Source organism: Lepidochelys kempii, chromosome 15 (assembly GCF_965140265.1).
Source record: "Lepidochelys kempii isolate rLepKem1 chromosome 15, rLepKem1.hap2, whole genome shotgun sequence".
In the NCBI taxonomy this organism is placed as follows: Eukaryota; Metazoa; Chordata; order Testudines; family Cheloniidae; genus Lepidochelys; species Lepidochelys kempii.
Window position 1 is genome coordinate 11,557,447 of NC_133270.1, and position 17,764 is coordinate 11,575,210.

The window sequence follows — 17,764 nt, forward strand, 5'->3', positions numbered from 1 at the left end:
TGGTCTTTATAGCCATTAGCTTCTGAATAAGCTTAAAATGTCATGTATCTTCCAGTAGTTCTAGTTTTTTTGGCTTCTCATTCTACAAGTTCTAATTACATTAGAAGTAGACTCAAGATGAGTGCTTTGCTGTAAAGGGTGTTTAATATACCTCAGTCCATGAAAGCCAGCCAAGATGCTAGACAACCAGCTTTCAAGGTGGACATAGCAGGTGAATTATCAAGTCCTAGCAAAGAGGTTATATGTAAAGTGGATGGCCTGTTTACCCACAAAGATACATATTTCATGCTATGCTTGAGCTCTATTGCTTAGCAAGCAAATTCCAAGATCAGCTTTATTACTTTGGCCTATGGCAATGCATACACTTGCCTAGCCACTGAGCCACGAGAACAAGGTGTTTTACTTGTCAGCTGCAATTAAAAGCTCAGGTTTTTCCATATGATGATGTTTACTAGGACTGTTTCTTTATCTTCCATGACATAAGTTCTGAAATCCTATTTTCTAGTCAGGCACATTAGTCTGCTTTACATCACACCATAAGCCAATATAACTTCCTGGCAATAAGGCTAGAATAGGTGCCTTGAAACCAAAGTACATCATTATTGAGGAAGGGTAATGAGCAATGGACTCCACTGAAAAGGAACAGGGCATAGAAAAGGTGAAAGGCATGCACTATCATAAGTAAGTGTTTTCCAGTCAAGCAAGTTTAGAATCTCACCTGTTCCTGAAGCCATCTCTGCTTTTGTCCATTTGTGGTTTGCCAAAACCTGGTTGGTAGAAATTTGCTGCCTGCATGGCTAAATCATGTGGTAGAACTAGTCCCTCTAAGGCAGCTTGCTGCATCTCCAGTGGACTCATCTGAAGTCAAGGAGGAGGAGGCGGCATTAGAATCTTAGTGAAACTTATTTTTTATCCCAGATCTTGCACTATTCCATAAAAGGAAATACAAAGGTTTGAAATAGTTGAAAGTACTCACAACTACACAGTCAACAGGAGTGGCAGACATTTTAGTAAGTTCATCTGAAAGTTAAACTTGCACCACTGAGTTACTGTCTCCAATTCATCTCAATATACTGTTGCAAAAAAGTACACACAGTTCTAAAGACATTTGAGAATAGGCCCACTGGGCCCAGCAACAGTGTTATCAGACTGGAAATGATGGCAAGTGCATTCTCACGATCCAAGGCTGAAGCACATCTCCCCCAGGAGTGCAAGAGTGAGGTGCTGAATATCATGCTTCATCAGAACTAAAGATTGAATCATAGAATATCAGAGTTGGAAGGGACCTCAGGAGGTCATCTAGTCCAACCCCCTGCTCAAAGTGGGACCAGTCCCCAATATTTGCCCCAGATCCCTAAATGGCCCCCTCAAGGATTGAACTCACAACCCTGGGTTTAGCAGGCCAAATGCTCAAACCAATGAGCTATCCCTCCCCTCCTGATTCAACTACAAGTAGCATCTTCATGGTAACTGCCAATATGAAAGAATTAGCATTCCATCATTCAAACCCCCTACATTCCCAATAGGTCCTGCAAGAAATGGTTAAAAAAAAGGTGCTCATTAATAAATATTTAAGTTTCAGAAATCACTGAATCTAACCTGTGAAGCAACTGGGCTCATTGACTTCCGCATCCCCTGAAATGGATCACTGAGCAATTGCTGAGAACTTGGTCCAAAACCTATAGAATGACGACAACTTTATCTACAAGTTTTAGAACAGACATTTATCCTCCCTTGACTCCAGCCCTCTCCCCAGTTACCTTCCTTGATTCAAAAGGTGGTTAGATGGATTGCTTTTGAAGCTCCTCAATACCACTCTAGCTTACTTGCAGATCTGTGCAAAGCATCAAGGCATTTGTCTCAGCTGCCCTGGGAAGCAAGCTATGCCCTTTGCACTAGACTGTGCCAGCCAGTGCCTGAAAAAGTATTTTCTTGTTCATAGCACTGTGGTCTACAGTATAAAGTATAATTAGTCTTTAATTTGCAGTACTATCAAGGTCCAACCAAGTCAGTTGGAGTTTTCAGACTTCATCAGCAGCAGATGGGATTCTTTGAAGAGGCAGAGGAGACAGATGGCCCTTAAGGTAGTCACCCATTAAGTGTTAGATGTTACTGACCAAAGTGATTCTCTGAATTCAGCTTTAAAACTGAAGCTTCAAAAGAAAATCCATCTCCTCTTCCCTATAAGAAGTTCTGCATGCTAGAAGCAGTCTCTTACCAATTGGTGAGGGGATCCTATGACGGAGGTAGTCTGCAGAAGCAGCCCGAGTTGGAAACACCTGTGAAATTGGAGGGGAAAGTGCTCGTTGGCTCAGCAAAGATGCTGCAGGTTCCAAGCCACCTATCAAGCCACTAAGAACATTGGATGAAGCAGGTCTGGCAATGGGTGGACCAAGAAGTTCCTTGGAGAAAAAAAAGTAATGAATAGCGGTCAAATATTGACATATTTATATAGTTTTCATACAATCTGCAGACAGTAGTACTTGTGCCACATTGACAGCTATACACATACAATGTAAGTGTGTACATGAAGTCTGTCAAGTTAAGTTTAATGGCCCATCCAGCTTCTCTTTAACAGAAGAAACTAATCTCTGTAATTTTAGTGTTTTTCCCTCATAAAAGTTCTATTGTCTGGAAAATTCTGTTCCGATATTCCGGACAGTTGTCGTGGCAAGTTTTGAATAGCTAGTTCTCAATCTTGTCAATGACTTAGCATGTCATCTCTCCTATATGCTTTTTCTGCTTCTGTCTGGTGGGAATGAATCTGACTATTGATATCCCTATTGCAATCCACAATGTGTGTAAAAAAATCACATTTTGGGATGATCTTTTGCTTCTCACACAAGAGAGTAAAGGAGCATTTCAAGGTGACAATCTCAAAAAGAAATACCTGCAAAATGTTCTTTGGGAGAGGTTGGCCTGGGATCTCAGAAGGAGACATCAAGTGGCTTTCAAGGCTTTGCTAAGTTAAAAAAAAAAAACAGTTTCTCACATCTGCATGTAGTTTGTAAAGATTTGATTATAATAAGGAGGTTCAGAACCCACACCATTCCCATAACTTAGGGGACATCCACCACAAGATGTCGTGATAAAGATCCTTGTACATACTTCATTAAGAGTCAAACCACCTTCTTATCCCACTGATAATTACAATTTCATAATTTAAGTCTGATGAGCACTGCTAGCTAAACAGCTCAGATGGGTCCCAGTTAAAACTGCTGATTGTAGGTCTGACTGAGGTCCAACAGATTTTCTAAATTGTCAAGTGCTGTCAGTGCAGGCTTCACTAGCTTTTATCCGTTAAAGTATTTCACAAATTTAGCTACCTATGCAATTTAAGTTATGCTATAGTTGCCATAAGGATGATAGGAAATTGTGGGTGACAGGGGAGTCAGTCCACCATATGAAAAGAGGTGAGATCTGATCTAGAATACTTTGAGTCCATTTCTGATGCATAAAATTGATTATCTTGATGCTTGCATGGTAATCTATGGGGGATGTAAAAATTAACCAAGTGATGAAATAAATTAAGATGCCCGACATACCTTGCTATAAAAAATCTTCCCACTCACCCAGTTTGCTTCTGATCAAATACAATGTTGAAGCTTGAATGAGTAGTCCAGCAAAACAAAAGATACAAAATAGCAAAATAACCTTGTCCTCTCATCCCTCTTTCCAATATGTGTGAGTGACAATTATGTTGAAATTTTTTAATTTTGGTACAACATTAGTTTAACAGATAAGCAATTTCTATTTAATAGATGTATAGTTACAAACTTTGTAACTATACAAGACTACATGCCTTGATATTGTCAACATTTGGAAAAAAAATCAAAGGGTTTATAGACTGGGACATGGAAAAGCCCTCCTTTTTCCTACAGCTATCATGCACATACTCCAGTTCTTAATTTGTGCAATCCATTATCCCAGAGAAACTTCCAATTCCAGCAGAGAGACCAGTACTAAATGAGTGCATTTATAGTGTATGAAAACCTCTATTGCACTTACATGGAAAGTTTGTTTCAAGAGTCTTTAGAGACCCACAAGTCATAAACCCCAAACCTTCCAGATATGCATAAACTGGTGTTTGCAGATTGGAGAGAGATTGCACTGGACTAGATGAGAAAAGCTGAATTTTATTAAAATCACAACAGTGTGGTTCTTTTGACCTGTGTCTAAAGACAGTAAGTGAGTTGTATGTGTGTCTTTGTGCCTTCCAGATTAACTATGCTCAGTTTCTGCCATGTGTTGCGCCATTTTAGCAAGATAAAACCTGACTATAAAATAAGTTCACAGCAATAATTCTACAGGCCAAATTCATACCTCAAGTTACACTTCTGAAACCCCACTTTCTTAATTTTGCCTTCATATATGGTTCTGTATAGAAAGTTAGAGGTTGGATAGGTATAGTGAAGAGCATGAGTTGTCCTGAGAAGTCTTACAAGTGATTAAGAAAAATCATGAAGTTGACTTTCAAATTCCAGGTTGTTTGCAAGTTTGGAAATTAAAAACAAAGAAATCAACTGACTAAATCTGAAGTTAAACAGAAATACATAAGACACCATATTCAAGTTTTGCCACCATTTTTACAATAACTAAAGATCCATTGGTTTAAAGTGCATTTATAGTCTGAAGTCACAATAATGCATCAAATACTTCCTACTGGATACAGAGATCCCATTTGTTTTCTGAAAGATTAAAGTTTAGTATAATTCTCAGTCTACCTCATGTTAGAGATAGTCATGATTTACTCCATTAAGTAAAAAGACGTGCTATTTTAAAATTTAACAGTCTTAGTATTGTACACTGTATCTGTATTAACACAATTGTACAAATACTCATTAAAGCCAAGAGGTTTCAGAGCACCTGACTATTACAAGTATTACTGCTATCATCTGAAGTAGTGCAGGAGGCCCAACTGATCTCAGTGTTTCTACTGGGGAAACTGCTCCAACAGTTCCACTAACACAAAGAGGAAAAAGCAGTATTAGGTAGTGTTCTCTATAAGGTCATTAACACATGTGCTTTGTGCGATGTGCAACAGAAATAAACCTTCAACAGAAAGATACAAGTTAACCCTTCAAGGCATAACTTTTTGGGCAAGACTAAGTGCAGAGATAAGCCTTCTCCCCTAACCAAAATGGCCAATTTTTTGTAAAATAAGATGTGATTTTTGTCAAGCAAGATCTAGAACTTTGCCCGTTAGCTTGGGGGTCAGACTGAGCAGACTTCCTAAATCTTCAGTCGAGGTCCACTTGTGAAGTCTAGCATCTGTCTGATTAGACAACACTATTAAATTTTAACTACTAGAAACTTTGGAGGTGTTCAGCTACAGACTAAACTGGAAAACATGCACATAGCTCTTCTGGTCAGTGATCCCCTACATGGAAGGGGTCCAGTTGCCAACATCTCCCCAGAAATAATCTCACTTAATATTACTAATTTCATTCTCAAGGCCAGTATATTTACCATCACCCCATCATATCCAACCAATGGTTAATATGAAATCAGAGACATGCTGAGGCACTTCCGGTTCATTTCCTGTACCTTGTCATGGATCTGTTTATATTTTAGTGTCAGGAATTTGTTACTTACATTGACCTTGGGCTGTGATGGTAGAGTCCCACTTGCCTTCATGCTGCTGACTAATTTATTAAATGCAGACATATCTCCATCTTTCTTGAGCTGTCTGGAGCCAGCCACATTCAGGGCTTCCTCCATCTGCTGTGCCATGAATGGAGCAGCATTTTTCCCCTCCTGGTCCATTTTCAGGCCTTTTAGCCCAGCTTCTACTTCTTCCACTGAAAGTACAACTCCTGAATGTGCTGAGAAGTGGAAGGGGAAGACAGTTAAACTAGGTGCTCACTTTACAAGCATATGCACCAGTGTATAGAAGGGGTGGAGATCTGGTGATGTGTCATGAATATGTGAAGCTAGTTCTGGCTGTACCTTTGGTTTCAAGCCACTGTTTGAGCTACATTACAATATTCTCATTCAAATTAAAAATAACCTGAGCCATGAACAATTAGGCACATAAGTCTTTACAAGCATCTTTAATTTTAGCTGAATTTTTTAAGTTCTTCTTTATCTTGAGACTTGGAAGTTTAGGAAGGGAAGACATTTCATTCTGCAGTTTTCACAGACAGTGAATTCTTAGCAGGAAGTACAGTCAGCAAATGTATTAGTGAGTTTTTTTTAATACAGATTATTGTAGATTTAAATAAAGTCATTTGCTATTGTGTTACAAGTATGCATAGATTATAATTTATCTTATACTTCAGGAAACCAGACTTTTACAGCCATATAAGTGATGGCTATTGTTTGAAGAGAAAATACATACCTGGAAATATACACACTTTAGACAATCACATGATTGGAATTTGAACTGCATACGTTTTCAACCAGGCTTAAGTTTCCCAAAGAAAACTAAAGCCATTGTGGGTCATGGGAAAGATTTCTAGAAGTGCCAACAAAATAAGGAACAAGCATCAGTAAGTACTGCTCATTATTTTCTCCATATACCAGTGCCTGACATCCTTTGGTTATGCACGGATGTGAACAGATGGCAACATATATGGGTACCTTGAAGATTAAGGGAGGAAAAGATAGGAATATCCAATGGGTTTCTGTAAGAGATGCTGATCTGGAAAGTAGAAGACTTACTGGAAGTATGGCCATGAGACAGGAGAGGGACTTCTGACATGCACTACAGGGCATGAGGGAAAAAGGCTGAATGCTGGAGGAGAGACTAACCAACAGAGAGAAAACACCAATAATTTCTCAAGTGCTTGATTAGTATTTTGTCATTGGGGATCCCCATGTCAGGTACTTTGACATAAGAGTGAACAGAAGTCTTTATCCTTGTTCTGTGATGAATATGTAACAATTAGAAGGCTTTTGTGGTAAAGGTAGAAGTCTGAGCAGAATTCTACATTCAGATTTAGTTCAATATTTGAAAGCCAAATTGGGGAGAGCTTTCCTCCAATGTTCACCAGGCACTTCCTGCTCCCCAAACTGGATGCTGGTCAGCAGTGTTTGCAATACTTTTGTTGGATGAATTCCTGTTCCTCCATATTTCCATCACTCATATCAGGCAGCATTTCAAGTTTTGCTTAGCACAGCAATTTAAAGTTTACATGGCAATACATGCTGCTTGCCAATGCAATTGAAAGATTTGGCAATTAAACCTCAAGTTTCACAACAGTATGTGCACTTATGTTCTGTTTGCATATGCACATGCAACAGGCCCAATGAGCATGCAAATCGGCAATGTGTATGCATGCCCTTAAACCTGTGCCTAGTTAAAACTGGCACTGAATCTACTATAATTAATATTGAAAAGGTTGTATCTGACTTCAGTAGAATAGAAGCACTATGGAAGGAAACAATTCCCTTCTTAATTAGATATTGGTTTAACATTGATACAATAATAAAAGTCAGTTCCAATCCTTGTTGCATTCCTACACTACTGGAGTTGTTTTCCCTAGTAGAGCTGCTTCTGAAAACGTGTTTATGAGCCACAATTCTTTGAAGACTTAAGTGAACTTTTAGACTATTGTGCCAGAAGTGTTGGTACAGTTCCCTGAAATGGTTTATGGGAAATTTTACCAGATATACCTGAAAAAGCTGCTCTGGGCCCGCATACACCTTAAATTCATTGGTCCCATTTTAGATACTGAGACTCCCAGGATCACTTTGTGATCCAGCATACAGGTACTTGGCAAAAAACTCATGGTGCAAGTTTTAGGAAGAGCTGCATAATAGGAATTCAAGTGTCAAGTAAGTTTAGGAATGCTGACATTTTACCACTGTCTAATGTGAAGACTAGTCTAGATGCCAGGAACAGTAAAGCTGGAAACTCATTTATACATCAAGATTTGCACAATCTTGATGTATTAAAGTAGCACAGGCTAATGAGCATGTTCATGATGAAAATCCTGCTGATGTCATCCTATGATTAGGATGGAAAAAGTCAGTGATGGAATCATCATAACTGAGATTTGTGGGCCAGTGGGTTTTCTGAAGTGTAAGTAAACTTGTAGTACTTCCTACTTCTGAACCTCAGTAATCAAGGTTTGCCAGATCAAGGCAAAAGGTTTTCCAGAATGCCACCACAGGAACTCCACAATATCTGAAGAGGCACTTACTGCTCTCTCTAAGCTTTTCCTTGTTGGCTGAAAGACTTGAGAGGAGAGGTTTTAAGTCCACTTTGGCTTTCTGTAGCATCTCAAGGATGTCCACTTTGTTTTCAGAATGGTCTTCCAATGGAATGGGAGCAAAGTAGTTTCCAGGGTTCTGGCCAGGGGAGAGAATTGCTTGCTCTAGACCTGAAACAGCAAAACCAGGAGCACTGCCACATCAATTTACCAACTAAATGTCTCAAGATGACTACATACTGGCTACTAAGCTTAATACTTCACTGAAAATCATGACTCTCACCCCCTGCCTGAGATCAGCTGGAAAATACAGTGAGAAGTGATGAGATCTTTTGCAGATGAGACTAAAGCTGTACACTCCAGCTGCTTCCAAAAGGACATTTTTTGAATGATTAAACTGTGGAAAAGTTAATTACCATATATTCTTATCTACCACGTTCTCACTGAAAGAATGCATAGGGAAAAATGTGGAGACATGAGTACAGAGATTAAATGACACTACAAAAGTTAGACAATTTTACCTGCTAGCCTCTCCAGTTCTTCATGTGGTGTGGATCTCAGGCTGCTAGAGTGACTTCCAGAACGACTAGGATTAGAGAACCACCTACTGAACCTGCTAGAAGACATCGAACCTTCCCCCAGCACATCTTCTATCATCTATATCATGGGGAAGAGAGAAAGTTTTAGACAAAAAGTCTTAACAGAAGAAAGAATGGGAGGGTTTGAAAGATGAGGGACACTTACTGTGTAACTTGTAAAATTCCTTTGCTGCTGCTGACCTGATGTTACACTCCCAGAATTTAGGATTTGAAGTAGGTTTTAAGCTATCATTTGTTTCCCCCCGTCCCAGAAGTTGTACCATATTTCTGTGTAACCAGTGTGCTGGTATAATCAATCATGCATTTTCTATCTGTACAAAATGAAGTCTGTTCCATATTTTATATTCTGAAACTCTGATTAAGCCATTATTGCAAATTCCACTTTACCAGAACAGCTGACAGATTAATATTCAATTGCCAGAATCTTCAGTCATTGGTCCAAAAATTAACTACTCTCCCAAGGGCTAACACTTGACTCCATGGCTCAATGACCTATGATGAGCACTCAGGTTATACGAGTTCAAGTGAAGAGGGGCCCACATAAAAATACAGTATCTTCTGCAGAAACAGGAGGTAAGCCTCAGTGAAGAAAGATACTCTAACACTTAGAAGTTGTTCTTCAGGAGAAGGAAAGGCATATTGACAAGACCCTGTATGGAAGCTTATACTACCACCTGTGTTCTGCCATGTTGGTTATCCAATCACCTTCAGTTCTGTCAAATATTGTTTGCAGAAGTAGCAAACAGGAAGTACCTTACTCTAATGAAGAGAGCAGTAGAGAGTTCATTCATTCTTGGAGATTACTGACGGTCAGTTTAACAACTGAAGCTTTTTAGAAGCTAAACAGCCAAGTACAATTCCAACACTATTGTCAGTATAAGCCACTTTGTCAGTTCTACACTGGTTGCTAGAAGTAGTTCAGAAGCAGCGATATGTGGCAAGGGACCTTTTAAATATAAGCTAAAGCACTTCCATTTTGCAAGTTAATGCATATTTGACTGGTATAAAATTAATTTTTCAAAAAACTCTGCCAGAGTCCCAAGAGCATCAAGTTTATCCCAAGCAACCTTTACTGTCTCACAGTGTGGGACCTCATTCACGGTGTAGACAATGCTTTGTTGATTTAATTTCCTTGGTGTTTCATTCAGTCCAAGATGAGAAGAAACTCAATTCTTTGTCAGATGAGCCAAGCATGAAACCATTTACTTGTGGCTGGCATCTTGATTCCATTTGGTCATACATGTAAAGTTGAAAAAAGTTGAGCTGGAAGAACCTGAACAGTCTAACAGTTCTATAGAAAGGTATAATCTTTATCCATTTCATATACATCTATATGGTACAACTGGGAAAATAATGGTCACAAGAAAGCCTATGGACAGGACAACTGCTAATAGGTGGAATAGCTTTTCGAGCACAACATTGTGCATAAGACTAAATTTTTAGGTAGTTGGAAAACTGAAATACTAGTTTTCCTTCTACGTGGTCACTGAATCAGCCACTGAAGTTTCTGCCTTTGAACAAAAACAAAAACAGGCATCATCCTGAAAGCTCACAAACCAGACAGACAATCTGGTTTGTCACCACCCCTATAGACTTAAAATTCCTGTCCTCTGTTAAGTTTGATGCACCATTAAGAACATTTGAAGGCCTTCCTGTACATTATACTAGAAAGTTACCTTTATAACAAAGTAGGTAACGGTTTCAGAGTAAAGTAGGCAAGTATATTCTGTAGGTATATTGAAATCTAGCAATAAAGTTGGTTCCCACCACACAAAACATTAAGCCAGGTCTCAATTTTCAAGCCCCAGTGTTTGCATTTTGCAGCCTAATCACTCACTTCCTTATTTAGGATAATTTGTTTCAATAATTCCACTTCCAAGGAAACAAATTTCTACTCCCCCCCCAGTGAAAACCACCACCTGCTCACTATCCCTTTCAAATCCTTCTGTAAGATTACCTGATCTAATTCTAACCAGTGAATTGGGATTGAAAAATAATTGTTCCTCCTCCCTAGGAGTTTAGTTGGCTCAATGCTGGGAGGGTCAGAGATAAATATGGATGTGTAATTTCTACTACTACTAGCCTCTTATGAAGTAGCATTTCAGCCTATTACTTATTTTGTCCTTAAGTCACAAGAACTAGTCATTCACAGTGACATGAGGGAAAGGCAACTTGTAACGAAATGGGCCAGTTGCAGTTTATGACTTTCTAGAGACAGTTATGGAAGAGGATTTTGCCAGTCTATAGACAAGATATTGGACCATGATTCGCAGGCCAAGACTACTTGTTACTGCAGCCTCTGTCTCTGTCAAAAGCCAAAATAAAGTCCATCAGTACACAAGAACTAGAGGGCTACCAAATGAAATTGGCAGCAGGTTTTAACAAACAAAAGTATTCAGACAATGCAGTCAACCTGTGGAACTCTTTGCCAGAGGCTGTTGTGAAGGCCAAGACTAACAGGATTAAAAACAAATAAACCCCCAACAACTAAATAAATTCATGGAGGATAGGTACACCAATGGACCTATTAGCCAGGATGGGAAGGGATGGTGTCCCTAGCCTGTTTGCCAGAAGCTGGGAATGAGTGACAGGGAATGGATCACTTAATGATTACCCGTTCTGTTCTTGCATTGGCCACTGTCAGAAGACAGGATATTGTGCTAGATGGACCTTTGGTCTGACCCAGTATGGCTGTTCTTATGTTCTAAGTGATTCAGTATTGAAACTGTTAACAGTTGACTTCCATTTGCACCACAAGTTGTGTCTTTCAAAATTGATTTAGTGACCAATTACAGTTTATGGACCTCAGCAACATAGCATCTATCAAAACCTCTCTACTTGTTTTGTCAGTCCATTATCAAAATGCAGTAACTACTCCAGATTTTCTTATAGAAAGGAATCTAGTTCTAGTTAAGTGAAGATTTTCTAGAACCACAGGGCAGGCTAATGCTATTGGCACAGCTTCATACTCCTTCAGCCTATAATCTGACACTTATTACTTTTGGTATCCATCCTTCTACCTCCCATAGGGGCTTGGTTAGTTGCATTTTATATGGAACAGTGCCTCTGGACATTCCTTATAAGATGAAGCCATGTTGGCCCATAAGCCTTGTCAACTAAGTATGAGACATATTCCCATGTCAGTTTATCCATAATACTACCCAACATCTGCTATATAATCCATTAACTGGATTCAATTTGAATCAATCTTCAAAGGCTGATTTTAACAGGCTCTTCCTTTACTGTACAAATTTTCAGAGGTTGTCTGCCTCTTATTCTGAAGTGTTTGAGAATCCATGATTAAGATGGATATATTCTAATAGACTAGAAAAATGAGACAGTGAGTTATATTTTTAACCCAAGTACAGTGTCTGAAGGAAATCCAACCAAAAAAGTTGATGGGAAATCTTTAGCTCCACCATAACCATTCCCTGCAAATACAGTGTTCTGGAACTCCTAGAAAAGAGATCCATAATATTAACTCATGCAACCTTTACCAAAAGGGTGAGAAAAAAGGAATTAAGTTGTGCCACATATTAAGTGCTTCTTTTAAGCTCAGATAGAAATAGTAATCCAAGAAGGAAAAGCCATTTTAGAAGCAACATCTTAATGTTTTACTAAATGGGCTATAATATGTAATACTTGTATAATACTTCATTTGACAAAATCAGGATGAGAAAGTTTCTCCAAATCTTGAATATTCACTGTTTAAAGCATCAGTATTTACAAGGACCAAGAAACTTTTCCATAACCAAAAAAAAAGTAATTTTAGTTCAGAAAAAGACAGTAGTAGCTAAAGATGGTGCTTCTGCCACACGTACATACCTGGCCTAAAACCTCACTCACCGAAGCCAAACCAGGAACACTCTTATCCAGGTTAAAGAACTCATTGAAGTCAAACTCTCCTGGAGCTGGTTCTTGTAGAACAGCTTCCCTGGGAACTTCCTGATCTGCTGCAGTTTCATGGGCAAGGACAGACTGCACTTCATCCTCTTCTGCCACTCCACCATTGCATTCTATTCCTTTGAGAATAAAAGTACGTAGTTAATTGCTCCCAATTAAGAGACCAGAGAATTATCATCTACTGGTTAATCCATAGGATTGGGGTTCAGATGTGGCTTTTGTTCCAGACTTTGATCTTGCTAACTACATGAATTTAACCCAATTTATGTTGCAATCAGTACCCAAAGAGCACAAATAGGAATTGGGACTCATTGTGCAAAGTAAGCTTTGTACAGATACAAGAATCCCTGACATTAAGATCTTAGAGTTGGTTTCACCTACTTCAATCACTATATAAATGAGGTACAAATCCTATTTTTAAACAGCTTTACTGAATTACCACAAGCTGTCTCTCTTAGGTGTCCCCATGAGCCTGCTGCATCATTGCTACTTGTGTATCTACTTCTTTACCCTGCCTACTCCACAGAAATAGACAAAAGCCAAAAATACAGCCAGATGTTTGTTACTGAAAGTGTCCACAAGTTGTGTGGCCTCTTCAGCCCACTGCACTATGCTGGCAACTGCCACTCCTTGTCTGAGGTGGGGGAAGATAAGCTCCTGCTGCTTTTCTCCCTCCAGGGAGGGCCATTCCTGTAAGGGCAAGCATCATCTGGACTGGCATCTGCCATGATTATAAATATTCTATTTAGGTACTTATGGTCCCATCATTGGGATAACAACCAAGAACCTCTCAAATATTTTCTGAGAATCCACCAAACAAAAAAAAGTTATTGGTTTATAGACTATTGTACAACATCTGAGACTTATATTCCTTACAGGAGTGCTCTGAAGAAGCAGTAGTGTGTGTAGTGCTGTCAAATGCATAAGTATCATATAGTTTATAGTAATTAGAAAAATCTCTTATGGATCTTTAAAGTTGACTGTGTCCCTTTCAGAGCTGCAATAATCCTATTCTATCGAAGGTTAGAAGACATGATTTCCTCCCACCGTTCAGTCATGTCTACAGTTTAGTTCTCTGAGTTAATTATGGCTATGTGGTTTGCTAGAGAAGTTAGCACAGAGTCGTAAGGAGTTTATTATTTACTTCAGGAATGTTTAGGAAGTCCTCAGGTCTCTACAAGGCCACCACTGTGGGCCTGGCATTTTGCTATGAAGTACACTTTATTAAAGCAGCATGCCCAGTGCTCCTGCTAGGAAAGGATAATGAATACTGCTGTTCCAACCTCACTACCATGGCAGCCTTCTCAGATTTGTGTGATGCTTCCAAGGTTGCTTCTTCAACCAATGCAATATCTAAGGACTAGAGAGCAAAGCCAGATGTAGTCCAGGTGGTAGAATGCATACTATCCCAAAGGATCACCAGGCAAAAGTATTACTGTAAGAATCTTACAATCTTCTCCCCCTTGAGAGGTTGTACATTAGTTACCTCATGACCACCACCACATTATGACACTCCCAGATTTGCCAGAAGGTTATGTTATTTTTACAGCAAAAATGATAGTTAGAACTGGCCTTAAGTTCTGTCCTTCAGAATGATCAGAAGCCAAGTCATAGGATGCACATTTTCCAACCCATATAGTTTATCATTACTCAATGAAGGACTGAGGTTTTTGGGAAGTGTGAATACAGTTGCAGCCCTCAATGCTGCTAAGTTAAAAATCCAAGACTGCTACATTTGATTTAGTTTTCCTATCTATATACCCATTAGCAAGGCTACAATGATGCCATGGAGGTCACGGTTCCAGAGACCCTCTCCAGGGTCCCCCATCCCCAGCTGATGTATGGTGCTGGACCCTCCTCATTTTGTCAGGGACAGGTCATGGCCTGTCTGAATTTTGGTTTATTGCCCATGACCTGTCCATAATTTAATAGGTAAGGCTACAATTTGTCATGACTATTTTTAGTATTACCAGACAAAGTTTGCCTTCCAGCTTTAAGTCCAAGAGAACTCCTCTTGCCATTCCAATTTGCTTGTTACATACCTTCCTTCAGAGAGGTTGTGCGTCGTCTTGTTCGTTTTCGTCCTTTATGATCTTCCTCTAATATTTTATCATCAAAGCCAGTGAGCTCAATGGTTTCAGACTGACTTGTAGGTCCAGCAGAGAACCACTCTGGCTCTTCCTCAGTGTAGGAATCATTTCTTCTACGTTCCCCAAAGACACGTTTACTATCCCCAAATTCCCTCTGAAGTTGGTAGTTATAGCATGGAGAAGGAAATCAGAAAAAAGAAAGGTAATTTGTATGTTTCTCAAGAGTTTGTTTTCTTCCTGTTGGTTTACAAGCAACAGTTCTATTTTAAATGTTTGCAGACTAGAGAAACTGTAGATAGAATGAACCTATGAGATCTTTTAATGCATCTCCCTGCCAATGGAATCAGTATGCTTTTTAGCACTCTATCCAATTTTAAGTAGATCAGTGAGCTTCTGCTACTTAAAAGATCTATTAGTTTGTAAACTGTATACAATTGAACTTAAGTCCTATCACCTACTCTTAATTCTCATACTCCTACTTAGGTTAACTATTTAGAACTCTTCCCTGACCTGTACCCCATGGTATTTATACAGATGTTCAAAAAAAAAAAAAAAAAAAGAGTATACACAGTAACATTCCCCTAGTATGTTTTGATGAGTTATACATTTAGTTCTTATTCTCCATCCCCTAATCATTTGTTGCTCTTGTCAACATACTTCTGGTAATGAGGTACTTTGTCTGGCCCTAGTAGTGTGACTATAGCTCATCTAGCTATTCACTTTGCAGCAACATACTTCGACTCCCTAAAATTGTGTGGCTTTTTTGCTAGATTTGAATCAGAGTGATTCAAGTCAACCATTTAAATCAGCAAGCAGGAAACCTGGATTTAAATCAATTTTAAAGAACAGAAAAACAGGATTAGTTTCTTTATGAAAGAAAGGTTGATTCTCATTGGTTGGTAACCATTAATATGCTGATTTGCAACTATATATAGCTTCTGCACTAAATTTGGTATCTAAACACCACATTTATTGTGTTAGAAAACAGTACATCATTTATTTATTAGATAAAGAATTTTCCTGGTGATTTGTATTAAGCTGTATTTGGATGGAAATTAAAATGCTGGTTTTATGCTTAATTGAATTTATAAAGCAAAGCTCAAGTGTGCTGATACACAAGAAAAGTTTATCCAAACATGTTTTGCATTTAAAACTGATTTATTAAACAATGGAAATATGATCTTTAGTTAACAAATTGAACAGCTTGTTTTTGGTTACTATCTCCTTTAACATTTTCTAATTAGTAAATTGTATCCTCTGACACCCAGATTTTATCCATAGATTGGGAGAGGAAAAAAAAAACAACAAGCTTTCCTGCTTTTTCAACTCGCCATAACTTGGAGCCAACTAGTCATTCAACTGAACTACCTGAATAAACTCGAAGTGTTCTCTGAATCTTCATAAGCTCCTATGATCAAAAGCTGATTTAGCACTTCAAACTGGTTCCAGATGCTTACCCAGCAAGTTCCACCAGTCCAGCATTTCTACTTCCTTTAAAGCTTGGCAGCAACCATGCTTATTTTTTATTTAACTTAAAATGATTGGTAAGTTTAAACCTTAAGTTAAGTTGCCTTTTTCAAATTAACTGGGTTTATTTAAAAAAGTTTTTTTAAATCCACCCTGTTTGTTACCACATTACAATGCAAACTTGTTCCCCAGATATGTTAGTTTGTATTCCCCACTTTCAAGGAGAATGTTTTCTGCCCATTTTTCATGGCTCTGGGCCTTTGTATTACTTGTGTCAGCTGTATTTGCAACATCACCCAATTTAGTATTGCAGAATCATTAAACACATTCTCTCAAACTAATGAGCACTAGACCTAATCTAGATTCCTGTGATACTTTACAATTCCATATAGTTATCTTTTATCCTACTTAGGAGAATACATTCAATCAAATGCACAAGAACATTTAGTGAAGCTGAAAGGCAGCAAATTTAACAGCCAAAAGAAAATGCTTTTCCACACAATGAACAGTTAGCTCAGGGATGGCCAACCTGTGGCTCGGAGCTGCATGCGGCTCTTCAGAAGTTAATATGTGGCTCCTTGTATGAGCATGAGTTCCACAGGCTAAGATACCATGGAGGTAAAGAGCTTAACAGGACTGGACACCTATATTAATATCCACAGTTGCTCTAAGGATTAAAACCAAGTTTTGGAAGATATATACACGTTCATATTTCAGGGCACAAGTCACTTCCTAATGGTGGGTAAGAAACAGCTTCCAATTAAATTATGAAATGGATTTCTTAAAGAGAACTATGGCAAGAGAGCATGTCACCTTCTACAGACAAGAAAAAATTCTGTTCAAGACACATTAACTCAGCTTTCTGATAACAATATACACTAGGCAGGGTTCTACTCTGATGGAGCAAGAACTGTCAAACTTTTGGGGTACCAGAACTACCAAAAATTCCTGAGTTGTCTGTTTCACTCACTCAGGTTATTGCCATAAAAGTTACCACCATCTAACAGCTGTAAAAAGGAAGCTTAAAATCAAGCTCATCTAGTAGATGGATAATCCAACACCAGAAGCCACCACAGTTGATCATCTCATTTGAAAGACCAGGGATTGAGACCACCCCATCATTAAATTATGAAAACAGTCATGAGAACAAACCCTGAAACGCTTGTCTTTGTAGTCCCTTTCACGATCTCTGTCCCTTGTGTCTCTAGAATCACGCATGTCCTTTTCACCACCCCGGTGGTCTTTATCAAAATTGCGGGCAGAGATGATTCTTCCACTTCCAATCCTACGTCCACCAACAACACGAACACCATCATTCTCCTTCTCCAAAGGGCTCCCTGCTCGACGTGAGCTGACAGCTGCAGTCACATGGCAGCCTCCTCCAAAGCTCCGCCTTTGGGGACTTAGGACTACATCCAAATCATCTTCTTTCACCCGCTCCCTAGGATCTGCAGATTGCAAGAGTAGTATTCTAGAGAAGTTATCTGTGTTATTTTGAGAACAGATTAACATGAAAGCTGGACAAGTAGCCAGTGGCATTACAGAGCCC

The 17,764-nt window shown here is 38.9% G+C and overlaps 1 protein-coding gene across 5 annotated transcripts in view; it reads right to left on the reverse strand.

Annotated features, from left to right (window-relative positions):
• Positions 1 to 17,764, reverse strand: part of EIF4ENIF1 (eukaryotic translation initiation factor 4E nuclear import factor 1) — a 35,121-nt gene that overhangs the window by 7,579 nt on the left and 9,778 nt on the right. The window contains exons 5-14 of one of the 5 annotated variants that reach the window (XM_073313538.1): positions 17,368 to 17,663; positions 14,701 to 14,902; positions 12,602 to 12,777; positions 8,678 to 8,813; positions 8,148 to 8,327; positions 5,596 to 5,825; positions 2,891 to 2,962; positions 2,219 to 2,402; positions 1,600 to 1,679; positions 719 to 858 (exon numbers count right to left, since the gene is read on the reverse strand). In XM_073313538.1, coding sequence (XP_073169639.1) covers positions 719 to 858; positions 1,600 to 1,679; positions 2,219 to 2,402; positions 2,891 to 2,962; positions 5,596 to 5,825; positions 8,148 to 8,327; positions 8,678 to 8,813; positions 12,602 to 12,777; positions 14,701 to 14,902; positions 17,368 to 17,663 — 1,696 coding nt within the window. Of the gene's footprint in view, positions 1 to 718; positions 859 to 1,599; positions 1,680 to 2,218; positions 2,403 to 2,890; positions 2,963 to 5,595; positions 5,826 to 8,147; positions 8,328 to 8,677; positions 8,814 to 12,580; positions 12,778 to 14,700; positions 14,903 to 17,367; positions 17,664 to 17,764 lie in introns of all 5 variants that reach the window. The other 4 variants (XM_073313537.1, XM_073313540.1, XM_073313541.1 and 1 more) reach the window with 4 other exon arrangements.